The 18,712-nt window shown below is 45.7% G+C and overlaps 2 protein-coding genes across 2 annotated transcripts; one reads left to right on the forward strand and one right to left on the reverse strand.

The window, feature by feature from the left end:
• Window positions 1-1,461: 1,461 nt before the first annotated feature.
• Window positions 1,462-3,041, reverse strand: LOC147118482 (uncharacterized). The gene has a single exon (XM_085983919.1). The coding sequence runs from the start codon at window positions 3,039-3,041 to the stop codon at window positions 2,283-2,285; it is 759 nt and encodes a 252-aa protein (XP_085840045.1). The 3' UTR covers window positions 1,462-2,282.
• Window positions 3,042-6,702: 3,661 nt separating this feature from the next.
• On the forward strand, window positions 6,703-15,501 carry LOC147118483 (uncharacterized). The gene is made up of 2 exons (XM_085984433.1): window positions 6,703-7,763; window positions 14,944-15,501. Exon 2 carries the CDS (start codon window positions 15,053-15,055, stop codon window positions 15,386-15,388), a length of 336 nt encoding a protein of 111 aa, XP_085840559.1. The 5' UTR covers window positions 6,703-7,763; window positions 14,944-15,052; the 3' UTR covers window positions 15,389-15,501.
• Window positions 15,502-18,712: the final 3,211 nt, after the last annotated feature.

An 18,712-nucleotide genomic window follows, 5' to 3' on the forward strand; every position in this document is an offset into this window, starting at 1 on the left:
TCCAAACCCCTCATCCCAACTCCTCTTTCACCCCTACTCTCCAACCCCCTCACCCCAACTCCTCTTTCAGCCCTACCCTCCAAACACCCTCACCCCAACTCCTCTTTCACCACTACTCTCCAGCCCCCCTCACCCCAACTCCTCTTTCACCCCTACTCTCCAACCTCCTGACCCCAACTCCTCTTTCACCCCTACTCTACAACCCCCTCACCCCAACTCCTCTTTCACCCCTACACTCCAACCCCCTCACCCCAACTCCTCTTTCACCCCTACACTCCAACCCCCTCACCCCAACTCCTCTTTCACCCCAACTCTCCAACCCCCTTCACCCCAACTCCTTTCACCCCTACTCTCCAACCCCCCTCACCCCAACTCCTTTCACCCCTACTCTCCAACCCCCTCACCCCAACTCCTCTTTCACCCCTACTCTCCATACCCCTCACCCCAACTCGTCTTTCACCCCTACTCTCCATACCCCTCACCCCAACTCGTCTTTCACCTACTCTCCAACCCCCTCACCCCAACTCCTTTCACCTACTCTCCAACCCCCCTCACCCCAACTCCTCTTTCACCCCATCTCTCCAAACCCCCTCACCTCAACTCCTCCTTCACCCCTACTCTCCAACCCCCTCAGCCCAACTCCTCTTTCACCCCTACTCTCCAACCCCCTCACCCCAACTCCTCCTTCACCCCTACTCTCCAAACCCCCTCACCCCAACTCCTCCTTCACCCCTACTCTCCAAACCCCCTCACCCCAACTCCTCCTTCACCCCTACTCTCCAAACCCCCTCACCCCAACTCCTCTTTCAACCCTACTCTCCAACCCCCTCACCCCAACTCCTCTTTCAACCCTACTCTCCAGCCCCCTCACCCCAACTCCTTTCACCCGTACTCTCCAACCCCCCTCACCCCAACTCGTCTTTCACCCCTACTCTCCAAACCCCCCTCACCCCAACTCCTCTTTCACCTACTCTCCAATCCCCTTCACCCCAACTGCTTTCACCGCTACTCTGCAAACCCCCTCACCCCAACTCCTCCTTCACCCCTACTCTCCAAACCCCCTCACCCCAACTCCTCCTTCACCCCTACTCTCGAAACCCCCTCACCCCAACTCCTCTTTCAAACCTACTCTCCAGCCCCTCTCTTGTCTTCCATGGAACGTACACTGACAATTGATGTCAGGCAGGATTTGAAAGCTATTTACAAATGATTCTAGAGGCTCTTTGAGAGTTGGGATCTTTCTTTATTCTGTCCACTCGAGGATTGTGATAACAGACTTTCTCATGTGAATATAGAGCTGGAGTATTGGGCCATGATGTGTTTATTTGTTCATCTTGTTGAGTCTAAAAATTGAGTCTTGTGGTTTCAGACACCAGATAATCAAGCTCACAGCAACAGATTGTCTTTCACTGACTTTATTAACAGCACTACAACAATACAGACAGAGCATAGTTACCCGATCCGGAGAACAGAGATAATACAGTGGATTCAGAGCGCTCTTCTCCCCATGTCTGTTCTAACAAGCTGTGACTACACTGGCGATATTTATATTTAACTCGTTTACTACATTATTGACCTGGCCCTGCCCAAACCATAACCACAAGGATATCTGTCATTGTTCTGACTGTGACCACAAGGCTGTGTCACTATCACACACACACACACACCGTTTCCTTCTTTCACATCTCCATACACAGACCATCTCTTTACACATCCCCTTCCATCTTCAATCAGCATCATTGAAAAATAGATTATCTGGTCAATATCACATTGCTGCTTGTGGGAGCTTGCTGTGCAGAAATTTCCTACATTAGAACAGTGACTACACTTCAAAAGTGCTTCCTTGTCTGTAAAGCGCTTTGGGACGTCCTGAGGTTGTGAAAGGTGCGATAGAAATACAAGCCTTTTTCCATGGATAACAGCAATAGTTACACTGGGATAAATCTTCAGTCGTTTTCTATTACAGGCTCTCTGGAAGGTGTGGGGAGCTGGGACTTGAGAGTAACTGAAGGTATTAGAACGGAGATATTCTGGAGTTAGAAAGGAGAAAAGGCCCAAAAATGGAACAGTCGGTAACAGGACATCAATTAGTCTCCTCTTATCTTGGAGGAAACAAATACTCGACACACTGTGTATCTGACATTTATCCAGAATATTAAACTCCAGCCCAGTTACAGGAGTTATTCTCATCAGCAGAAACAAACCCCAACTGTCAGAATGAACATGGTTCAGCCCTGGATGTGATTAACAGCAGCAATAACTGCAGAATCCAAACCTTGCAGTCACTTGTGAACTCGCTGGTGTTTCAGCAGGTGGAATGACTGTGTGAATCCCTTCCCACACACAGTGCAGGTGAACGCCCTCTCCCCAGTGTGAACTCGCTGGTGTCTCAGCAGGATGGATGAATCAGTGAATCCCTTCCCACACACGGAGCAGGTGAACGGCCTCTCCCCAGTGTGAGTGTGTTGGTGTGTCAGCAGATCTCTCGTGCTTTTAAAGCTCTTCCCACACTCAGAACATTCGAAAGATCTCTCTTCAGTGTGAACAAGTTGGTGTTTAGTGAGGTTGGTTAATCGAGCAAATCCTTTCCCACACACAGTGCAGGTGAATGGCCTCTCCCCAGTGTGAATGCGCTGGTGTGTCAACAGGTGGAATGAATTAGCAAATCCTTTCCCACACATGCAGCAGGTGAATGGCCTCACCCCAGCATGAGTGTGATGGTGTGTCAGCAGATCTCTCGTGCTTTTAAAGCTCTTTCCACACTCAGAACATTTCAAGGGTCTCTTTTCAGTGTGAACAAGTTGGTGTTCAGTGAGGCTGGTCAATTGAGCAAATCCTTTCCCACACACAGTGCAGGTGAACGGCCTCTCCCCAGTGTGAACTCGCTGGTGTGTCACAAGGTGGGATGACTGAGTGAACCCCTTCCCACACACAGAGCAGACAAACGGCCTCTTCCCAGTGTGACTGCGCCGATGAGTTTCCACCCGGGACGGGGAACTGAATCCCATCCCACAGTCCCCACACTTCCATGGTTTCTCCATGGTGCGGGTGTCCTTGTGTCTCTCCAGGTTAGATGATCAGTTGAAGCCTCGTCCACACACAGAACACGTGTACGCTTTCTCCCCGCTGTGAATGGTGCAATGTTTTTTCAGGCTGTGTAACTGGTAAAAGCTCTTTCCAGTCAGTGCACTGGAACACTCTCACTCGGGTTTGTGTGTCTTGGTGCTTTTCCAGTCACACTGATGTTTGAAATCTTTTCCCACAGACAGAACAAACAAACATTTCTCCTTCCACATTCAAAGGCTGATGATATTCAGGTCCTGATGAATGGAGTGACTCTGTCAGATCTTGATGTGATGTTTGGTTTGAGTTACCCGTCTGTAAATCCTCCCCTTCTAATACCCTGTAAAAGGAGTTTACAGAAGTCATCACTGTAAGTACAGGATAGAAATTCAAAACAGACAATTCTAGTTCCTATGGAACATTCTTTCCTCTCTTGTTCCCCCAAACATGTGGTCCAATCAAACTAAAAGAAGCCAAAATAAGCAACAAAGTCCCAACAAAAGCAAAGGGAACCTTCCCAACTAAAGCAGAATGTTGTTCCCAGTGTCTGAGAGACACTCTGTACCCTGAGGCATCCAACGGTCGAGGAAGGTATCAAGTAAACTGGTGGACACCGCCTGCTCCCTCTCCAGGGCCACCCGGGCAGGGACAAGACCACGGGAGAGAGGCAGGCAGCCAGAGTGACCCACCCCCATGGGCCCTGCCCATCCAGGGCCTACAAATTGCTGTTTTCGCCAGGCCCAAGAGTAGGCCCAGGAGAAGATCCTCCAACTTACCCACCCCCCTCCGCACCGGGCGGCCAAAGATTAGGAGCGTGGGGCTAAAGTGTAACCAAGAGTTGAGGAGCAGCCCCTTCAGGTAATTATACAGGGGCTGCAACCTCTCACACTGAATATATACACGGCCCATGGACTCCTCTAGGTCGCAAACATCACATGCGGCCTGGGAGTGTGTGAAGGTGATTAAAAACCTGTTGCCCAGGATGCTCCATCTCCCGGGCACTGGGACCCGGTTGGGAACAGGGACCCTGAAGCCCTGCCCACTCTCTGTTCTTGGCCAAGATAACAACAGAGTGCGTTTGAGGTCAGAGAAAACGCTGGAAAAACTCAGCAGGCCAGGCAGCATCCGTGGAGAGAGAAACAGAGTTAACGTTTCAGGTCGAAGACCTTTTGTCAGAACTGGAAAAAAGCAGGAAATGGAGGGACTGGGAAAAGGGGGAGGTCAGTGATAGGATAGAAATCAGGAACAAGGTTGAAGAGACAAACGGAAATCCCGTCGAAGAGAAGAGCAGAACTTCTTCAAGGTGGGCATTCCACCAAACACTAATACAATAGCAAAATACTGCGGATGCTGGAAATCCAAAATAATAAGAGTGCGTTCGGGGTCAGAGAAAACGCTGGTAAAACTCAGCAGGCCAGGCAGCATCCGTGGAGAGAGAAACAGAGTTAACGTTTCAGGTCGAAGACTTTTCATCAGAACTGAAAAAAAGAGTATTAGTGTTTGCTAAAAGCGTGTCTTTCGCTTCAGACCATCGCCACCACTCGCACTGCGCATGCTCAGAGTACAGCTTGGTCCTGCGCCTGCGCACTGGGCTCCTGTGGTCATTGATTGGACACATTCTGCCACGGGGGATTTTTACTCTTATTTAGTCCAGTGGTACCGAGGCCAATTATCACCCCTGAGCTGTCTTGGCTGAGATCAACTAACAGGATTGAACTTGGGACCTTCCTAGTCAGTTGTGCAGAGTGTTTTAAAATTTGGGGGAGGGTTAGAACAGAATATTTTGAAAGGAATGTTACTCCACCTTTAAAGGAAACCTTCATTAAACTGCAAAATTCTAAAGTCTTTCAAAATTGAACAAGCAAAAAGTAGTGAGACATTTTAGAAAGGCTCAAGTCACTAAAATAGACAGGTTTACAATCACTGCACGAGTACAGAAGGGAGCGACTGTTAACAGGAGCTCCGTCAGTGAAGTGCTCCGACACTCCAAGATAAACCAGACTGTCCCTTTAACTATAAATATGCAAAGCAAAGGGGTCACGGTCCATTTAAATATCTGCCCCATTGCCCCAAGCCACTGCCCACTGGAGGAGGAACAGCGCGCGGTCTCTTTATAACCTGACCCAGCAGGCCACGTGAGGAAACCCACTCTATGTAGGGGCGGGGCCTTGGGAACCAGCTCTATGGGGGGATCACCTACACAGAGACACCAAATCCAGGGACCACTTACACTGAGACACCAAATCCAGGGACCACTTACACTGAGACACCAAATCCAGGGACCACTTATATTGAGACACCAAATCCAGGGACCACTTACACAGAGACACCAAATCCAGGGACCACTTACACTGAGACACCAAATCCAGGGACCACTTACACAGAGACACCAAATCCAGGGACCACTTACACTGAGACACCAAATCCAGGGACCACTTACACCGAGACACCAAATCCAGGGACCACTTACATTGAGACACCAAATCCAGGGACCACTTACACTGAGACACCAAATCCAGGGACCACTTACACTGAGACACCAAATCCAAGGACCAGATACAATGAGACACCAAATCCAGGGGCCACTTACATTGAGACACCAAATCCAGGGACCACTTACACTGAGACACCAAATCCAGGGACCACTTACAATGTGACACCAAATCCATCATCAATAATTATTTCTATCCCTAATCCTAACCCGTAAGCATAACCACTCACCTCTAATCCTAACCACTAACCACTAACCCCTAAGTGTAACACCTGCCCCGAACCCCAAGACCCCAACCACTAACCCTAAATCGTTCAGTGTCAATGGTCATTGTGATGTCACCGGTGATGCAGGTCGGTCGTGTTATCAAGTCATTGTGATGTCACCGGTGGTGTAGGTCGGCCGTGTTGTCAATAGTCATTGTGATGTCACCAGTGATGCAGGTTGGTCGTGTTGTCAATGGTCATTGTGATGTCACCAGTGATGCAGGTTGGCTGTGTTGTCAATAGTCATTGTGATGTCACCGGTGATGCAGGTCGGTTGTGTTGTCAATGGTCATTGTGATGTCACCAGTGATGCAGGTCGGTCGTGTTGTCAATAGTCATTGTGATGTCACCGGTGATGCAGGTTGGCCGTGTTGTCAATGGTCATTGTGATGTCACTGGTTGCAGGTCGGCCGTGTTGTCGATAGTCATTGTGATGTCACCAGTGATGCAGGTCGAATTAGTTGGTTTTTAGAATACTTGCTTTACTATCTTATAATCATCAGTATCTTATAATCATCAGTAATGGATTTATAATCGTGTGTAGGAATTAAATATAAAAGTCTGTAATCAGCAACTGTATGCAATGGCAATCTGAATTATGTATAACATGTAACCCTTTTTATGCTTAAAAGTCTGTGAGTAAGCTGTAACCAGACAACCTGGGGTGAGGAAGAGATTGCCGTGGTCGATCAGACTGCAGTTAGCCTGGGAACCAAGGTTAGCTGCAGTTACCACTGTGTGGAATGTTATAACATCCGCAGTGAATTAAACACAAAGGCCAAGTTCAAGGGCCGTATCACAACCAATGAGTCATGTTCCTTTTGTGTCGCCATAACTACCCCAGATATGAGTCTTGATGGTCAGAAACAGATGATGTAAAAGTGTCAGCAGACTAAAGCCTGTGTAAACCAGGGTGCTGCGAATGTGGCATCTTTATGATTGGATTTTGGGTCTGGGTGTCAGCCAGTGTTTGGTTCAGGAGGGCTCCATAGGTTTTGAATGAGAGTAAGAGTGTAGGAAGGGGGTCTTAACAGTCACAAATTGTAGAGGATTTCAGGAGTAGAGGATTTCAGGAATAATCAAGGAGACACCCGAGAGATGAAGAGAGACACACAGGGTGCAGCTTATTCACGGTTGCGCTTCTACCCAGGGTATAAGTGGTAATATAAGTCTCAATTATACCCTGTAAACTGCTGCTCAAATACTGTAATATATTAAGTTTTGCTTGTGCTGAATAAAATTAAATCACTGTCTCCAATACGGGTCAACCTCGAATCATTTGGAACCAGGGTCCCTCTGGGATCTTATAAACTGGTGAGCCTAGCCAGGAGGTTGATTGACAGTTGATTCTTTTATAAATTATTCAGTACAAGATCCTAGGACTGGCGTGGTTAGTGCGACCTAGTCATTTAAGGAAGGAAAGCCTTCGGGAGGGTGTGGGACACTGCGACCTACCAGTAGTCGTAGCAACAGTTAGTAGAAATGGCGGGCTTGACAGAAGTTGAGCATGTCAGAGATAAAGAGTTCAGATAATTAAGTGTAACTGATTTAGTATAGTTTCTGACGAGTCCAGAAGCAGACTCATATCAGAAGAGGATAGAGAGGGTCCAGAGCCAAGTGTCTTTGGGAAAGGTCGAATTAGACAAAAGGAAACACTCGTCAGGCTATGCAGCACATTTCTGTGCTGAGTAAGACTAGGGAAACATTTAGAAACACAGAATAAGAGAAGGGAAACATTTAGAAGCACAAAGAATAAGAGAAGGGAAACATTTGGAAGCACAGAATAAGAGAAGGGAAACATTTGGAAATGCGGAAAATAATCGAGGGAAAAAGAATGCCAGCAGCTAGAAACCAGGAATCTGGGAATTCAGCAAATGAAGAAAAAAACCGGGAGAGCCAGGACAAGCTGCTGAGATGACAGTTTAAAGGGTGAAAAAAGAAAGGTAAAGTTGAAACCATCACTGAAGCTGTCAGCTTCTGTATTGAGAAAAATAAAACACAAGATTACTGAGCGAAAGGAAGCTGGAATTTCAGTTTGTGTGAAAGCGGGTGTTAAAGTGTGGAAGTTTTCCTGACTGTGAATGTTTAAGCAGTTATAGTATTTCTTTTGTCTGAAAGTCTGTCTTTAAAAATTGTCTGTCATTTTTTTTTTTTAGCTCCACCCACTTTCCTGTGCACAGAACTAAAAGCCGTTTAACCTTTTGTAATCTTGTCTTGGGTGTCGGAAGCATTTGGTATTCTTGGAGTTCAGAACCCATTACAGGGATCAATATTTCTAAGTTGCGTAAATGTGTGAATATGTTGAGTATGTTCATTTCAATTTAAGATTGTGCACCCAGAATTGGGAAAAAAGAACTTTGAAATACAATTTCAGTTTAAAACTCTGGTGTGAGAACAGCAAAAACAAAAAAGTTTGTTTAACAAAAGATAAGTTTCAGCCTAAGATTTAACCTTGGAGTTGCAGTTGCCATGGTGCCTGGTACTTAATTGGAATTTCCAAAACAGTTTGATTTGATTTCTTTCAATGTGAAAACTATTTTTTCCAGTTAGATTCTGTATTTTTAGTCATTTGGAAAGGTGCCTGAAGGACAAAGAGAAAGATGACGTCATTTACTGGGTTGTTTTGTAAGCATGGGTTATTTTGATTATTTTGTCTGTTCTGCATCGTGTTTAGTTTTTTGAAATATTGGTCTGAATTAAATTGGAATTATTGAGGTTAACTATTAAATTGTGAAAAACCACCTTTCATTGCGGCCTCAGTGAAATTCTGGTTATTATTTTAAATTATGTGAGGGTTTCAAGTTCCGGGTGTGAGACTTTCACATTGGCAGTTTTTGAATTTCTTAAATGTTTAATGCTTTGAATTGGAATTTTGTGATATTTGAGGTGATTCTGCTTGTTAAACATTTTGGCTGTGCTGGAAAATCTTGGGGTTGGAAACCTCTGAAACAAAATGCTAAAAAATTTTAAAAACATTTGGAGCTTCATCTAAAAGGTTGTCTTCCCTGATGAGAATGTTTTATTTACAGTTAATAATGGCCCAGAAATTCGGGTCGGGGGCTTCCCGCGGGTGCAAGCCTCCGGCCTGCACTTACCTAGCGCGCCGGCCGTTGTGCTGTGGGCCCCCGTGGTATTCCAATCCTGGGCCTCCTCCAACTGCCGGCGCGCAGTGCTTGCGTATCCCAGGGGCGCAGTTAGTTCGATGCGTCCCCTGGGATCACGTGGGCCATGGAGAGCCAATGGTAGCAGGGAATTGCCCATTCATAAAATTGACAGGCAGAGCTGTCAAAACTTATAAATGCTATGAGCCCCAAAACATCACTAAATCTTCAAATAACTTTTTTAAAAATCACATTTTTTAAATAAACTATAAATTACATGAAATAACTATTTTAAACATTAAGTTAAATTTTTGAAAAAAATAATTTTATTTTCTAACAGGGCTAAAACTAAACTTACCTTTCTTTAAAGTATTAAAAAATAATAAAGCTGTGGAAAAAATGTTTTAATTTTAATTAATTCACCACTTACCTTGTAAAAAGCAGGCCTTGTGCCTGCTTTTTAAAAGTGTAACTCCTGGAGACTTACCCTCCCGGAGAAACCTGCAATAAAAACGTAAGTTCGATGCGTGCAACCTCTACTGCGCACGCGTTCGACCTCTAAACCCCTTCTTTCAGGGGAACGGAAGTGCTGGTTTCCCGTGCATGCGCAGTGCATGTACGAAACCGGCACTTTTGTTGGGCCTACGGGTGAGTACCCGGTGCGTACTCATCCGTGGAGACCCGAAGTTCTGGGTGTTACTAATGATTTCTGCTGTTTTAATGGATATTTCATACTGAAGAAAGTTTTGAAGGATCAAAGACTTGGAAAAAAGTTTTGATCGGGAAAGCTTTTAAAACATTTTTTGTGTGAAGTGACGGGATTGCATGTGTCTGACAATGTTTCACTCCGCCTTCTTATAAACCTGCAAAGGAGTTAACCCTGTCTGCTGACAGCTGCCTTTTTTAATTCACCAAGCAACAACTTTTGTAATGCTGAATGAAATTTAAAGATATTGGACATTATTAATTTTAAGTGAATATTTCCCCACAGTGCGGAACGAAAATTCTGATTTCACAAATGAGCCCCTTGGACGCGTAAACAGAGCCACAACGGATTCTCTGCTTTAATTTCTTTTAAACAGGTGACCATGGTTTTCCAGACCGCATGAGTCATAGAGTCATAATGGCACAGAAAGATGCCATTCGGCCCATCGAGTCTGTGCCAGCTCTCTGTAGCACAATCCAGTCAGTCCCATTCCCCCGCTCTATCCCCGTAGCCCTGCAAGTTTATTTGCCTCATGTGCCTATCCAGTCTCCCCTTGAAAACATTGAGTGTCCCCGCTTCTACCACTTCCGTCAGCAGCGACTTCCAGGTTCTCACCACTCGCTGCGTAAAAAAGTTTTTCCTCACAACCCCCCTGTATCTCTTGCCCAAAACCTTAATTGTGTGTCCCCTAGTCCTTGTACCATCAACTAGTGGGAACAGCCTTTCCCTGTCTAGCCTTTCCAAACCCGTCATAATCTTGTACACCTCTATCAAATCACCCCTCAACCTCCTTTGCTCTAATGAAAACAAATCCAGCTTCTGCAACCTGCCCTTGTAGCTAAGATCCCCCATCCCCGGAACCATTCTGGTAAATCTACACTGCACCCTCTCAAGGGCCTTCACATCCTTCCTAAAGTGTGGTGACCAGAACTGGACACAATACTCCAGTTGTGGCCTAACCAGCGCTTTATAAAGGCTCAGCATAACTTCTCTACTTTTGTACTCAATACATAGAAACATAGAAGATAGGAGCAGGAGTAGGCCATTCGGCCCCTCGAGCCTGCTCCGCCATTCAATGAGATCATGGCTGATCATACAAATTCAGTACCCTGTCCCTGCCTTCTCCCCATATACCTTCATCCCTTTAGCCTTAAGAAATATATCCAACACTTTCTTGATTATATTTAATGAACTGGCCTCCACCGCACTCTGTGGCAGAGAATTCCACAGGTTCACCACTCTCTGGGTGAAGAAATTCCTCCTCATTTCAGTCCTAAATGGCTTACCCCTTATCCTAAGACTATGACCCCTGGTTCTGGACTCCCCGGCCATCAGAAACATCCTTCCTGCATCTAGTCTGTCCAGGCCTGACAGAATTTTATAGGTTTCGATGTGATCCCCTCTCAATCTTCTAAACTCCAGTGAGTGCAAGCCCAATCGACACAATCTCTCCTCATATGTCATTCCTGCCATCCTAGGTATCAGCCTGGTGAATCTTCGCTGCACTCCTTCCATGGCAAGAATGTCCTTCCTCAGGTAAGGCGACCAAAACTGCACACAATACTCAAGGTGTGGTCTCACCAAGGCCCTTTACAACTGTAGCAATACATCCTTGTTCCTGTCATCGAACCCTCTTGCTACGAAGGCCAACATACCATTTGCCTTCTTAACCGCCTGCTGCACCTGCATGCTTACCTTCAGCGACTGGTGCACAAGAACACCCAGGTCTCTTTGTACTTCCCCTTCTCCCAATCTATTGTCATTCAAATAATAATCTGCCTTCCTGTTTTTGCCACCAAAGTGGATAACCTCACATTTATCCACATTATAGTGCATTTGCCATGTTTCTGCCCAATCACCCAATCTGTCCAAATCGTACTGGAGTTTCACGACATCCTCCTCACAGCATACCCTCCCACCCAGCTTTGTGTCGTCTGCAAATTTGGAGATATTACATCCAATTCCCTCGTCCAGATTATTAATATATATTGTGAACAGCTGGGGTCCTAGGACTGATCCTTGCGGTACCCCACTAGTCACTGCCTGCCACTCGGAAAACAACCCGTTTATTCAAACTCTTTGCTTTCTGTCCGCCAACCAGTTTTCTATCCAAGTCAATACCTTGCCCCCAATCCCATGTGCCTTAATTTTGCACGCTAATCTCTTATGTGGGACCTTATCGAAAGCTTTCTGAAAGTCCAAATACACCATATCCACTGGTTCTCCCTTATCTATTTTACCAGTTACATCCTCACAAAATTCCAGTAGATTAGTCAAGCATGATTTACCTTTTGTAAATCCATGTTGCCTTTGTCCGATCCTGTCACTGCTTTCCAAGTGCTCTGCTATTACATCTTTTATAATGGACTCTAGCATTTTCCCCACTACCGATGTCAGGCTTACCGGTCGATAATTCCCCGCTTTTTCTCTACCACCTTTTTTGAATAGTGGGGTAACATTAGCTACCCTCCAATCCATGGGTACTGTTCCAGAGTCTATCGAGTTCCTCTATTTATGAAGCCCAAGATCCCATATGCTTTTTAACCACTTTCTCAATATGTCCTGCCACCTTCAGGGACCTATGCACATTAACTCCCAAGTCCCTCTGTCCCTGCACACTCTTTAAAACTGTGCCATTAAGTGTATATTGCTTCTCCCTGTTCCTTCTGCCAAAATGCATCACCTCACACTTCTCTGTATTAAATTCCATCTGCCACTTGTCTGCTCATTCTGCTAGCCTTTCTATGTCCTGTTGCAGTCGATTGGTATCATCCTCACTGTTTGCCACACCCCCAAGTTTGGTGTTATCGGCAAATTCAGATGTTCTACTCTGTATTCCAATATCCAGGTCATTTATATATATCAAAATGAATATTGATGCCTTAACAAGAGATCCAGCAGTTTTAAGAATGTAAGAACCTATCTGCAGACATCGCCAGACATTTAAAATAAATCCCAGCATGGTGACAATTTGGACGAAAGGCTTTGCCTGTCAAAGACTCGGACTTAACCCATTCAGGGTCAGGTGTTATTTCCCGAGACAGCGTGCTCGAGAAGGGGAGATATGGAAGTTACCTCCAAACTAATTCCAAGCACTTGTGTCTCTAATATGAAACCAGCATGTAAACCAGCAAGCCCGGGCATCACTTGTTTCTGAAATGGGAATTGATGAGACGAATTGATAAAAATAAAATTGATATAAGTTGCTGTTTCAAGCACTCAAGAAGGAAACATTTACCTGAAGTTTAAGGGGATAGTCAAGTTTTCATTAAAAGAAACTGGTGGAAAGCAGTCTAAGGTGGTCCTGCCAATTGCTGTGTATCAGGGAAGAAAGTTTTTGGGTTTTAAAATTGAACATTGACAAAACCTGTCAGTCCAACAATACTGCAATGATAAAATGGACTCAGGCACAATACATCGGATTATTTTGGGAAATAAAAAGGTTCTCTAAAATAAAGAATTAAAAAACCCAAAATGTGTTAATAACTGGGACCAAGTGGGAAGGTTTGATCTGTTTCCTATCTTTAATAGTGTATTGGACAGGAAAGTTCCTCCAGGGCTCATGAATGAGATAGAATGGTAATTAATGGGATGTGTAAAATGGAATGAGGGGAAGTGATTGAGGATGTCAGATAGAAACAGGAAATGTTTCATTCACCACCAAATGGGAATCATTTCCTCAGTTGAACTGGAATAAATCACCTGTGTACGATTCACCGAAAGGTCTCAATCTGGGATTAATGAACAGTCTCGGCAAAGGCAGGAAAGTGCAGTTGAAAATAGTCAATTGATAGTTTTCTCTTGGAGAGGTTTGTGTCCTTGCCTGTGAACTTTGTAAGAAAACTTCATTTGATAGACTGGCCACTACCCGAGACATCGGGACCATACAGTGGGAGATGAGCAAAGATCTCCAGGCACCTCACCATCTTTTGATGAGATCACCTGAAAGCCCATGAATGGTTCGTATCGGATGGCACATGTGGCAGGATACTGTGTGTGGACAGATGTGATTTGTTACATAGGAAGCAATTAGCATGCGGAAATGTGTGGTGAATTTGCACTGAAGAATGGGTCTCAGACATATTCAGTTATTGACAACAGCACGACATGAAATGGTTAATGTGGCTCAGGAGAGTGAGAAAACTTTTAAAGCACTGACACATACTCCATCGAGAAACTATCTAATTCATGAAACAATCAGGATAGAGTTAAAGACACTGGTAACGTCAGAGGGATTGAAACTGAAGTTGAAGTGGAGAGCAACATAGAATTCGGATTGGGACAATTGAGGGCTAGAGAGAGATCATACTTAGTAAGAATTATCCATAAGATGTATACCCAAGGCATATTACACTAGGTTAAAAGCATGATTATTCAAGAATCGGTGTGCATTGACTAACAGTTCCACAATACACACTTAAACCTACAACTAATAATGCTTATTTCATCCATGTTAGCTAGTGGGAATCTGAAAGGGAGATTTCTCAGGATTCTTACATCCGAGATGGAGAGAGAGAGAGAGAGAGATAAGAGGCACAGGGTGCAGCCTGCTCACAGCTGCGCTTCTACCCAGAGTATAAGTGGTAATATAAGTCTCAATTATTCTCTGTAAACTGCTGCTCGAATACTGTAATGTATTAAGTCTTGCTTGTGCTGAATAAAGTTAAATCACTGTCCCCAATACGGGTCAGCCTCGAATCATTAGGAACCAGGGTCCCTCTGGGATCTTACACCATGCACGTGCTTCCCTGGTCCTTCTAGGAGGTGGAGGTCGTGGGTTTGGCAGGTTCTGTCAAAGAAGCCTTATCAAGTTGCACATTCTCCCTGTGTCTGCGTGGGTTTCCTCCGGGTGCTCCGGTTTCCTCCCACAGTCCAAAGATGTGCAGGTTAGGTTGATTTGGCTATGATAAATTGACCCTTAGTGTTAGGGGATTAAATACGTGGGGTTACAGGGATAGGGTGGGATATGTGTCGGTGCAGGCTCGATGGGCCGAAATGGCCTCTATCTGCACTGTGGGGATTCTGTGATTTTGTGATGTTTAAAGTCCCTCTCCATCGCCCCTCCCACCTCTCTCTCTCCTCCCATAGAGGCCAGGGTCGTGTGTAGGCCCAGACCAGGAGGCGGTTTCCCTTCCCTGAAGGACATCAGTGAACCAGTTGGGTTTTACGACAATCCAGCAGCTTTCATGGTCACTTGTTTCTGCTGCCAGCCCCACAAATGACCAGATTCATTCAGCTCAATTTCACAGCCTACCTTTGTTTTATTGTGGCTTCTCTCTCACGCTCCCTTTTTCCTGTTTTAAATTCATTTTGCAGGGTATTGGAAGGGGTGGATTTGCAGACAGGAAGATCAAACCAAACATCACATCAAGATCTGACAGAGTCACTCGATTCATCAGGAACTGAATTTCATCGGCCTTTGAACATGGAAGCAAAAAGCACCATTCACGGTGGGGAGAAACCGTACACGTGTTCTGTGTGTGGACGAGGATTCAGCCAATCACTTGGCCTGTCGAGACACAAGCGCAGTCACACCGGGGAGAAATGGTGTAAATGTGAGGACTATGGGAAAGGATTCAATTACCCATCCCAGCTGGAAACTCATCAGCGCAATTACACCGGGGAGAGACTGTTCACCTGCTCCGTGTGTGGGAAGGGATTCACTCAGTCATCCAACCTGCTGACACACCAGCGAGTTCATGATCGACTGCAGGGGTTGGATTCTGCTGATATTGCTGCTGTTAATCACATCCAGGACTGAACCACGTTCATTCTGACAGTTACGGTTTGTTTCTGCTGATGTTAATAACCCCTATAACTGGGCTGGAGTTTAATATTTTGGATAGATGTCAAATAAATCAGCTTTGTTTTAAACACATTGTTGTAGATTTTTGTCTTTCCCACCTGAGTGTTTAGCATCACCTGGCTGGAGCTCAGAAAGGACAATCTGGGGGAGGATCGTACGGCGGGAACAGAACTTCAGCCTGGACACAGTCCTTCAGGGCCACACTGAGAGGGGCAAACGGCACTTTGGTCTTTCTCGTCTCTCTTAACTGACAGCAAAGACTCTGTCCAGGTTAATCTTGAGGCCTGTAAGAAATGTGTCCCAGCCGCTCTCTTCCGTGGTTCAGAGCTCCTAGGCACGGAACAGAAGGTTCCTTTACAACTGTATTTAGGTTTTTTTTCATTCATTTTTCAAGGGGGTGACTAGGGGGGTGGATGAGGGAAATGCTGTGGATGTGGTTTACATGGACTTCAGTAAAGCTTTTGACAAAGTCCCACATAGGAGACTGGTCAAGAAGGTAAGAGCCCATGGGATCCAGGGTGCCTTGGCGCGTTGGATCCTAAACTGGCTGAGTGGCAGGAGGCAGAGGGTGATGGTCGAAGGATGCTTTTGTGACTGGAAGCCTGTGTCCAGTGGGGTACCTCAGGGATCGGTGCTGGGTCCCTTGTTGTTTGTGATCTACATAAACGATTTGGATGAGAATGTAAAAGGTATGATCAGTAAGTTCGCAGATGACACGAAAATTGGCGGGGTGGTAAATTGCGAGGAGGAAAGCCTCAGGCTACAGGACGATATAAACGGGTTGGTCAGATGGGCGGAAAAGTGGCAAATGGAATTTAACCCTGAAAAGTGCGAGGTGATGCATTTTGGACGGACAAATAAGGCAAGGGAATACACAATGAGTGGTAGGACCCTAGGAAGTACAGAGGGTCAGAGGGACCTTGGTGTACATGTACATAGATCTCTGAAGGCAGCAGAACAGGTAGATAAGGTGGTTAAAAAGGCATATGGGATACTTGCCTTCATTAGCCGAAGCATAGAATATAAGAGCAGGGAGGTTATGATGGAGCTGTACAAAACGCTGGTGAGGCCACAGCTGGAGTACTGTGTGCAGTTCTGGTCGCCTCACTATAGGAAGGATGTGATTGCTTTGGAGAGGGTGCAGAGAAGATTCACCAGGATGTTACCTGGGATGGAGCGCCTCAGCTATGAAGAAAGACTAAACAGGCTGTGGTTGTTTTCCTTGGAGCAAAGAAGGCTGAGGGGGGACCTGATTGAGGTGTACAAAATGATGAGGGGCATAGATAGGGTAGATAAAGAGGAACTTTTCCCCTTAGTAGGGGGGTCAATAACAAGGGGGCATAGATTCAGGGTAAGGGGCAGGAGATTTAGAGGGGATTTGAGGAGGAACTTTTTCACCCAGAGGGTGGTTGGAATCTGGAACTCACTGCCTGAAAGGGTGGTAGAGGCAGGAACCTTCACAACATTCAAGAAGCATTTGGATGAGCACTTGAAATGCCATTGCATACAAGGCTATGGACCAAATGCTGGAAAATGGGATTAGACAGGACAGGGGTGGATGGGCGGCGCGGACACGATGGGCCGAAGGGCCTCTTTCTGTGCTGTAAAACTCTATGACTCTATGACTCTATGATTCCTGGGATGTGGGCGTCGCTGGCAAATCTAGCATTTATTGCCCATCCATAATTGCCCTCGAGAAGTGGGTGGTGAGCCGACCTCTTGAACCGCTGCAGTCCGTGTGGTGAAGGTACTCCCTCAGTGCTGTTAGGGAGGGAGTTCCAGGATTTTGACCCAGCGACGATGAAGGAACGGCGATATATTTCTAAGTCAGGATGGTGTGTGACTTGGAGGGGAACTTGGAGTGGTGGTGTTCCCGTGCGGCTGCAGCCCTTGTCCTAGGTGGTGGAGGTCGCGATTTTGGGAGGTACTGTCGCAGGTTCAGGGAGAACAACGGTGAAGGCTGGAAACGTGCTGTTGAATCAGAGATTGGTGTAAAACCGCAATCTGTTCCTTACTGAAAGTGAAATAGGTTTAAGTTTCCAGTCTAAAAATGACTGGTAATTATTCTACGAAGCTTTAACATGTTTGTGTGACAGTCCTGAGTCTACCATTTAAAATAAATTGGTTAAAGTCTGCATTAAAATAGCAGACAGAGGAATTCACAGGAGCCTGTTAACTGCTGGTACAATTATACAACAGACATTTGATTTCCAGATAAAGAAGGACCGATGGGTTTCCAGCTCAGATGGGTAATTGAATCCCTTCCCACAGTCCCCACATTTCCACGGTTTCTCCATGGTGTGGGTGTCCTTGTGTCTCTCTAGGTTGGATGATCGGTTGAAGCCTCGTCCACACACAGAACACGTGTACGGTTTCTCCCCACTGTGAACAGTGCGATGTTTTTTCAGGCTGTGTAACTGGTTAAAGCTCTTTCCACAGTCAGTGCACTGGAACAGTCTCACTCGGGTGTGTGTGTCTCAGTGCTTTTCCAGTCACACTGATGTTTGAAATCTTTTCCCACAGACAGAACAGACAAATATTTCTCCTTCCACATTCAAAGGCCGATGATATTCGGGTCCTGATGAATGGAGTGACTGTCAGATCTTGACGTGTTGTTTGGTTTGAATTTGCGGTGTGTAAATGCTGCCCTTCTCACAGCCTGTAAAAGGAGTTTACAAAAGCCATCACTGTGAGTCCAGGATAGAAATTGACAACAACAGAAAATGCTGGAAAAACTCAGCAGGCCAGGCAACATCCATGGAAAGAAAAGAGAGTCAACGTTTCAGGTCGAAACACTTTGTCAAGACTGAAAAAGCACAGGAAATGAAACAGATTAAAAGGCCAGTTTGGGGGCTGGGAGAACACAAAAGAGAAGTGAAGAGACATTAAGAGGTATTCAAAACAAGACGAGATGGTGATCGGACTAGTGGAGACAAAAGACGGCTCAGATTAGGTGTGAAATGCGCTGGCAGAATGAGAGACAGCTGCCATGTGGGAGAGAAAAAAAGGGGTGGGGGGAGGGCCAAAACAAAGGTGTGGATAAAAAATATATGTAAAAATGTAATGGGGGCCGAAATTATGATCTGAAATTGTTGAACTCGATATTGAGTCCGGAAGGCTGTAAAGTGCCTAATCGGAAGATGAGGTGCTGTTCCTCAAGTTTACGTTGAGCTTCCGTGGAACAATGCAAGAGCCCGAGTACGGTGAGGTCCGAGTGGGAATGGAGCGGTGAATTAAAATGTCAGGCGACCGGAAGCTCGGGGTCATCCTTACGGACTG

This window comes from Somniosus microcephalus, chromosome 4, assembly GCF_052327205.1.
Source record: "Somniosus microcephalus isolate GS21.2 chromosome 4, FLI_Smic_1.0, whole genome shotgun sequence".
Lineage (NCBI taxonomy): Eukaryota > Metazoa > Chordata > Chondrichthyes > Squaliformes > Somniosidae > Somniosus > Somniosus microcephalus.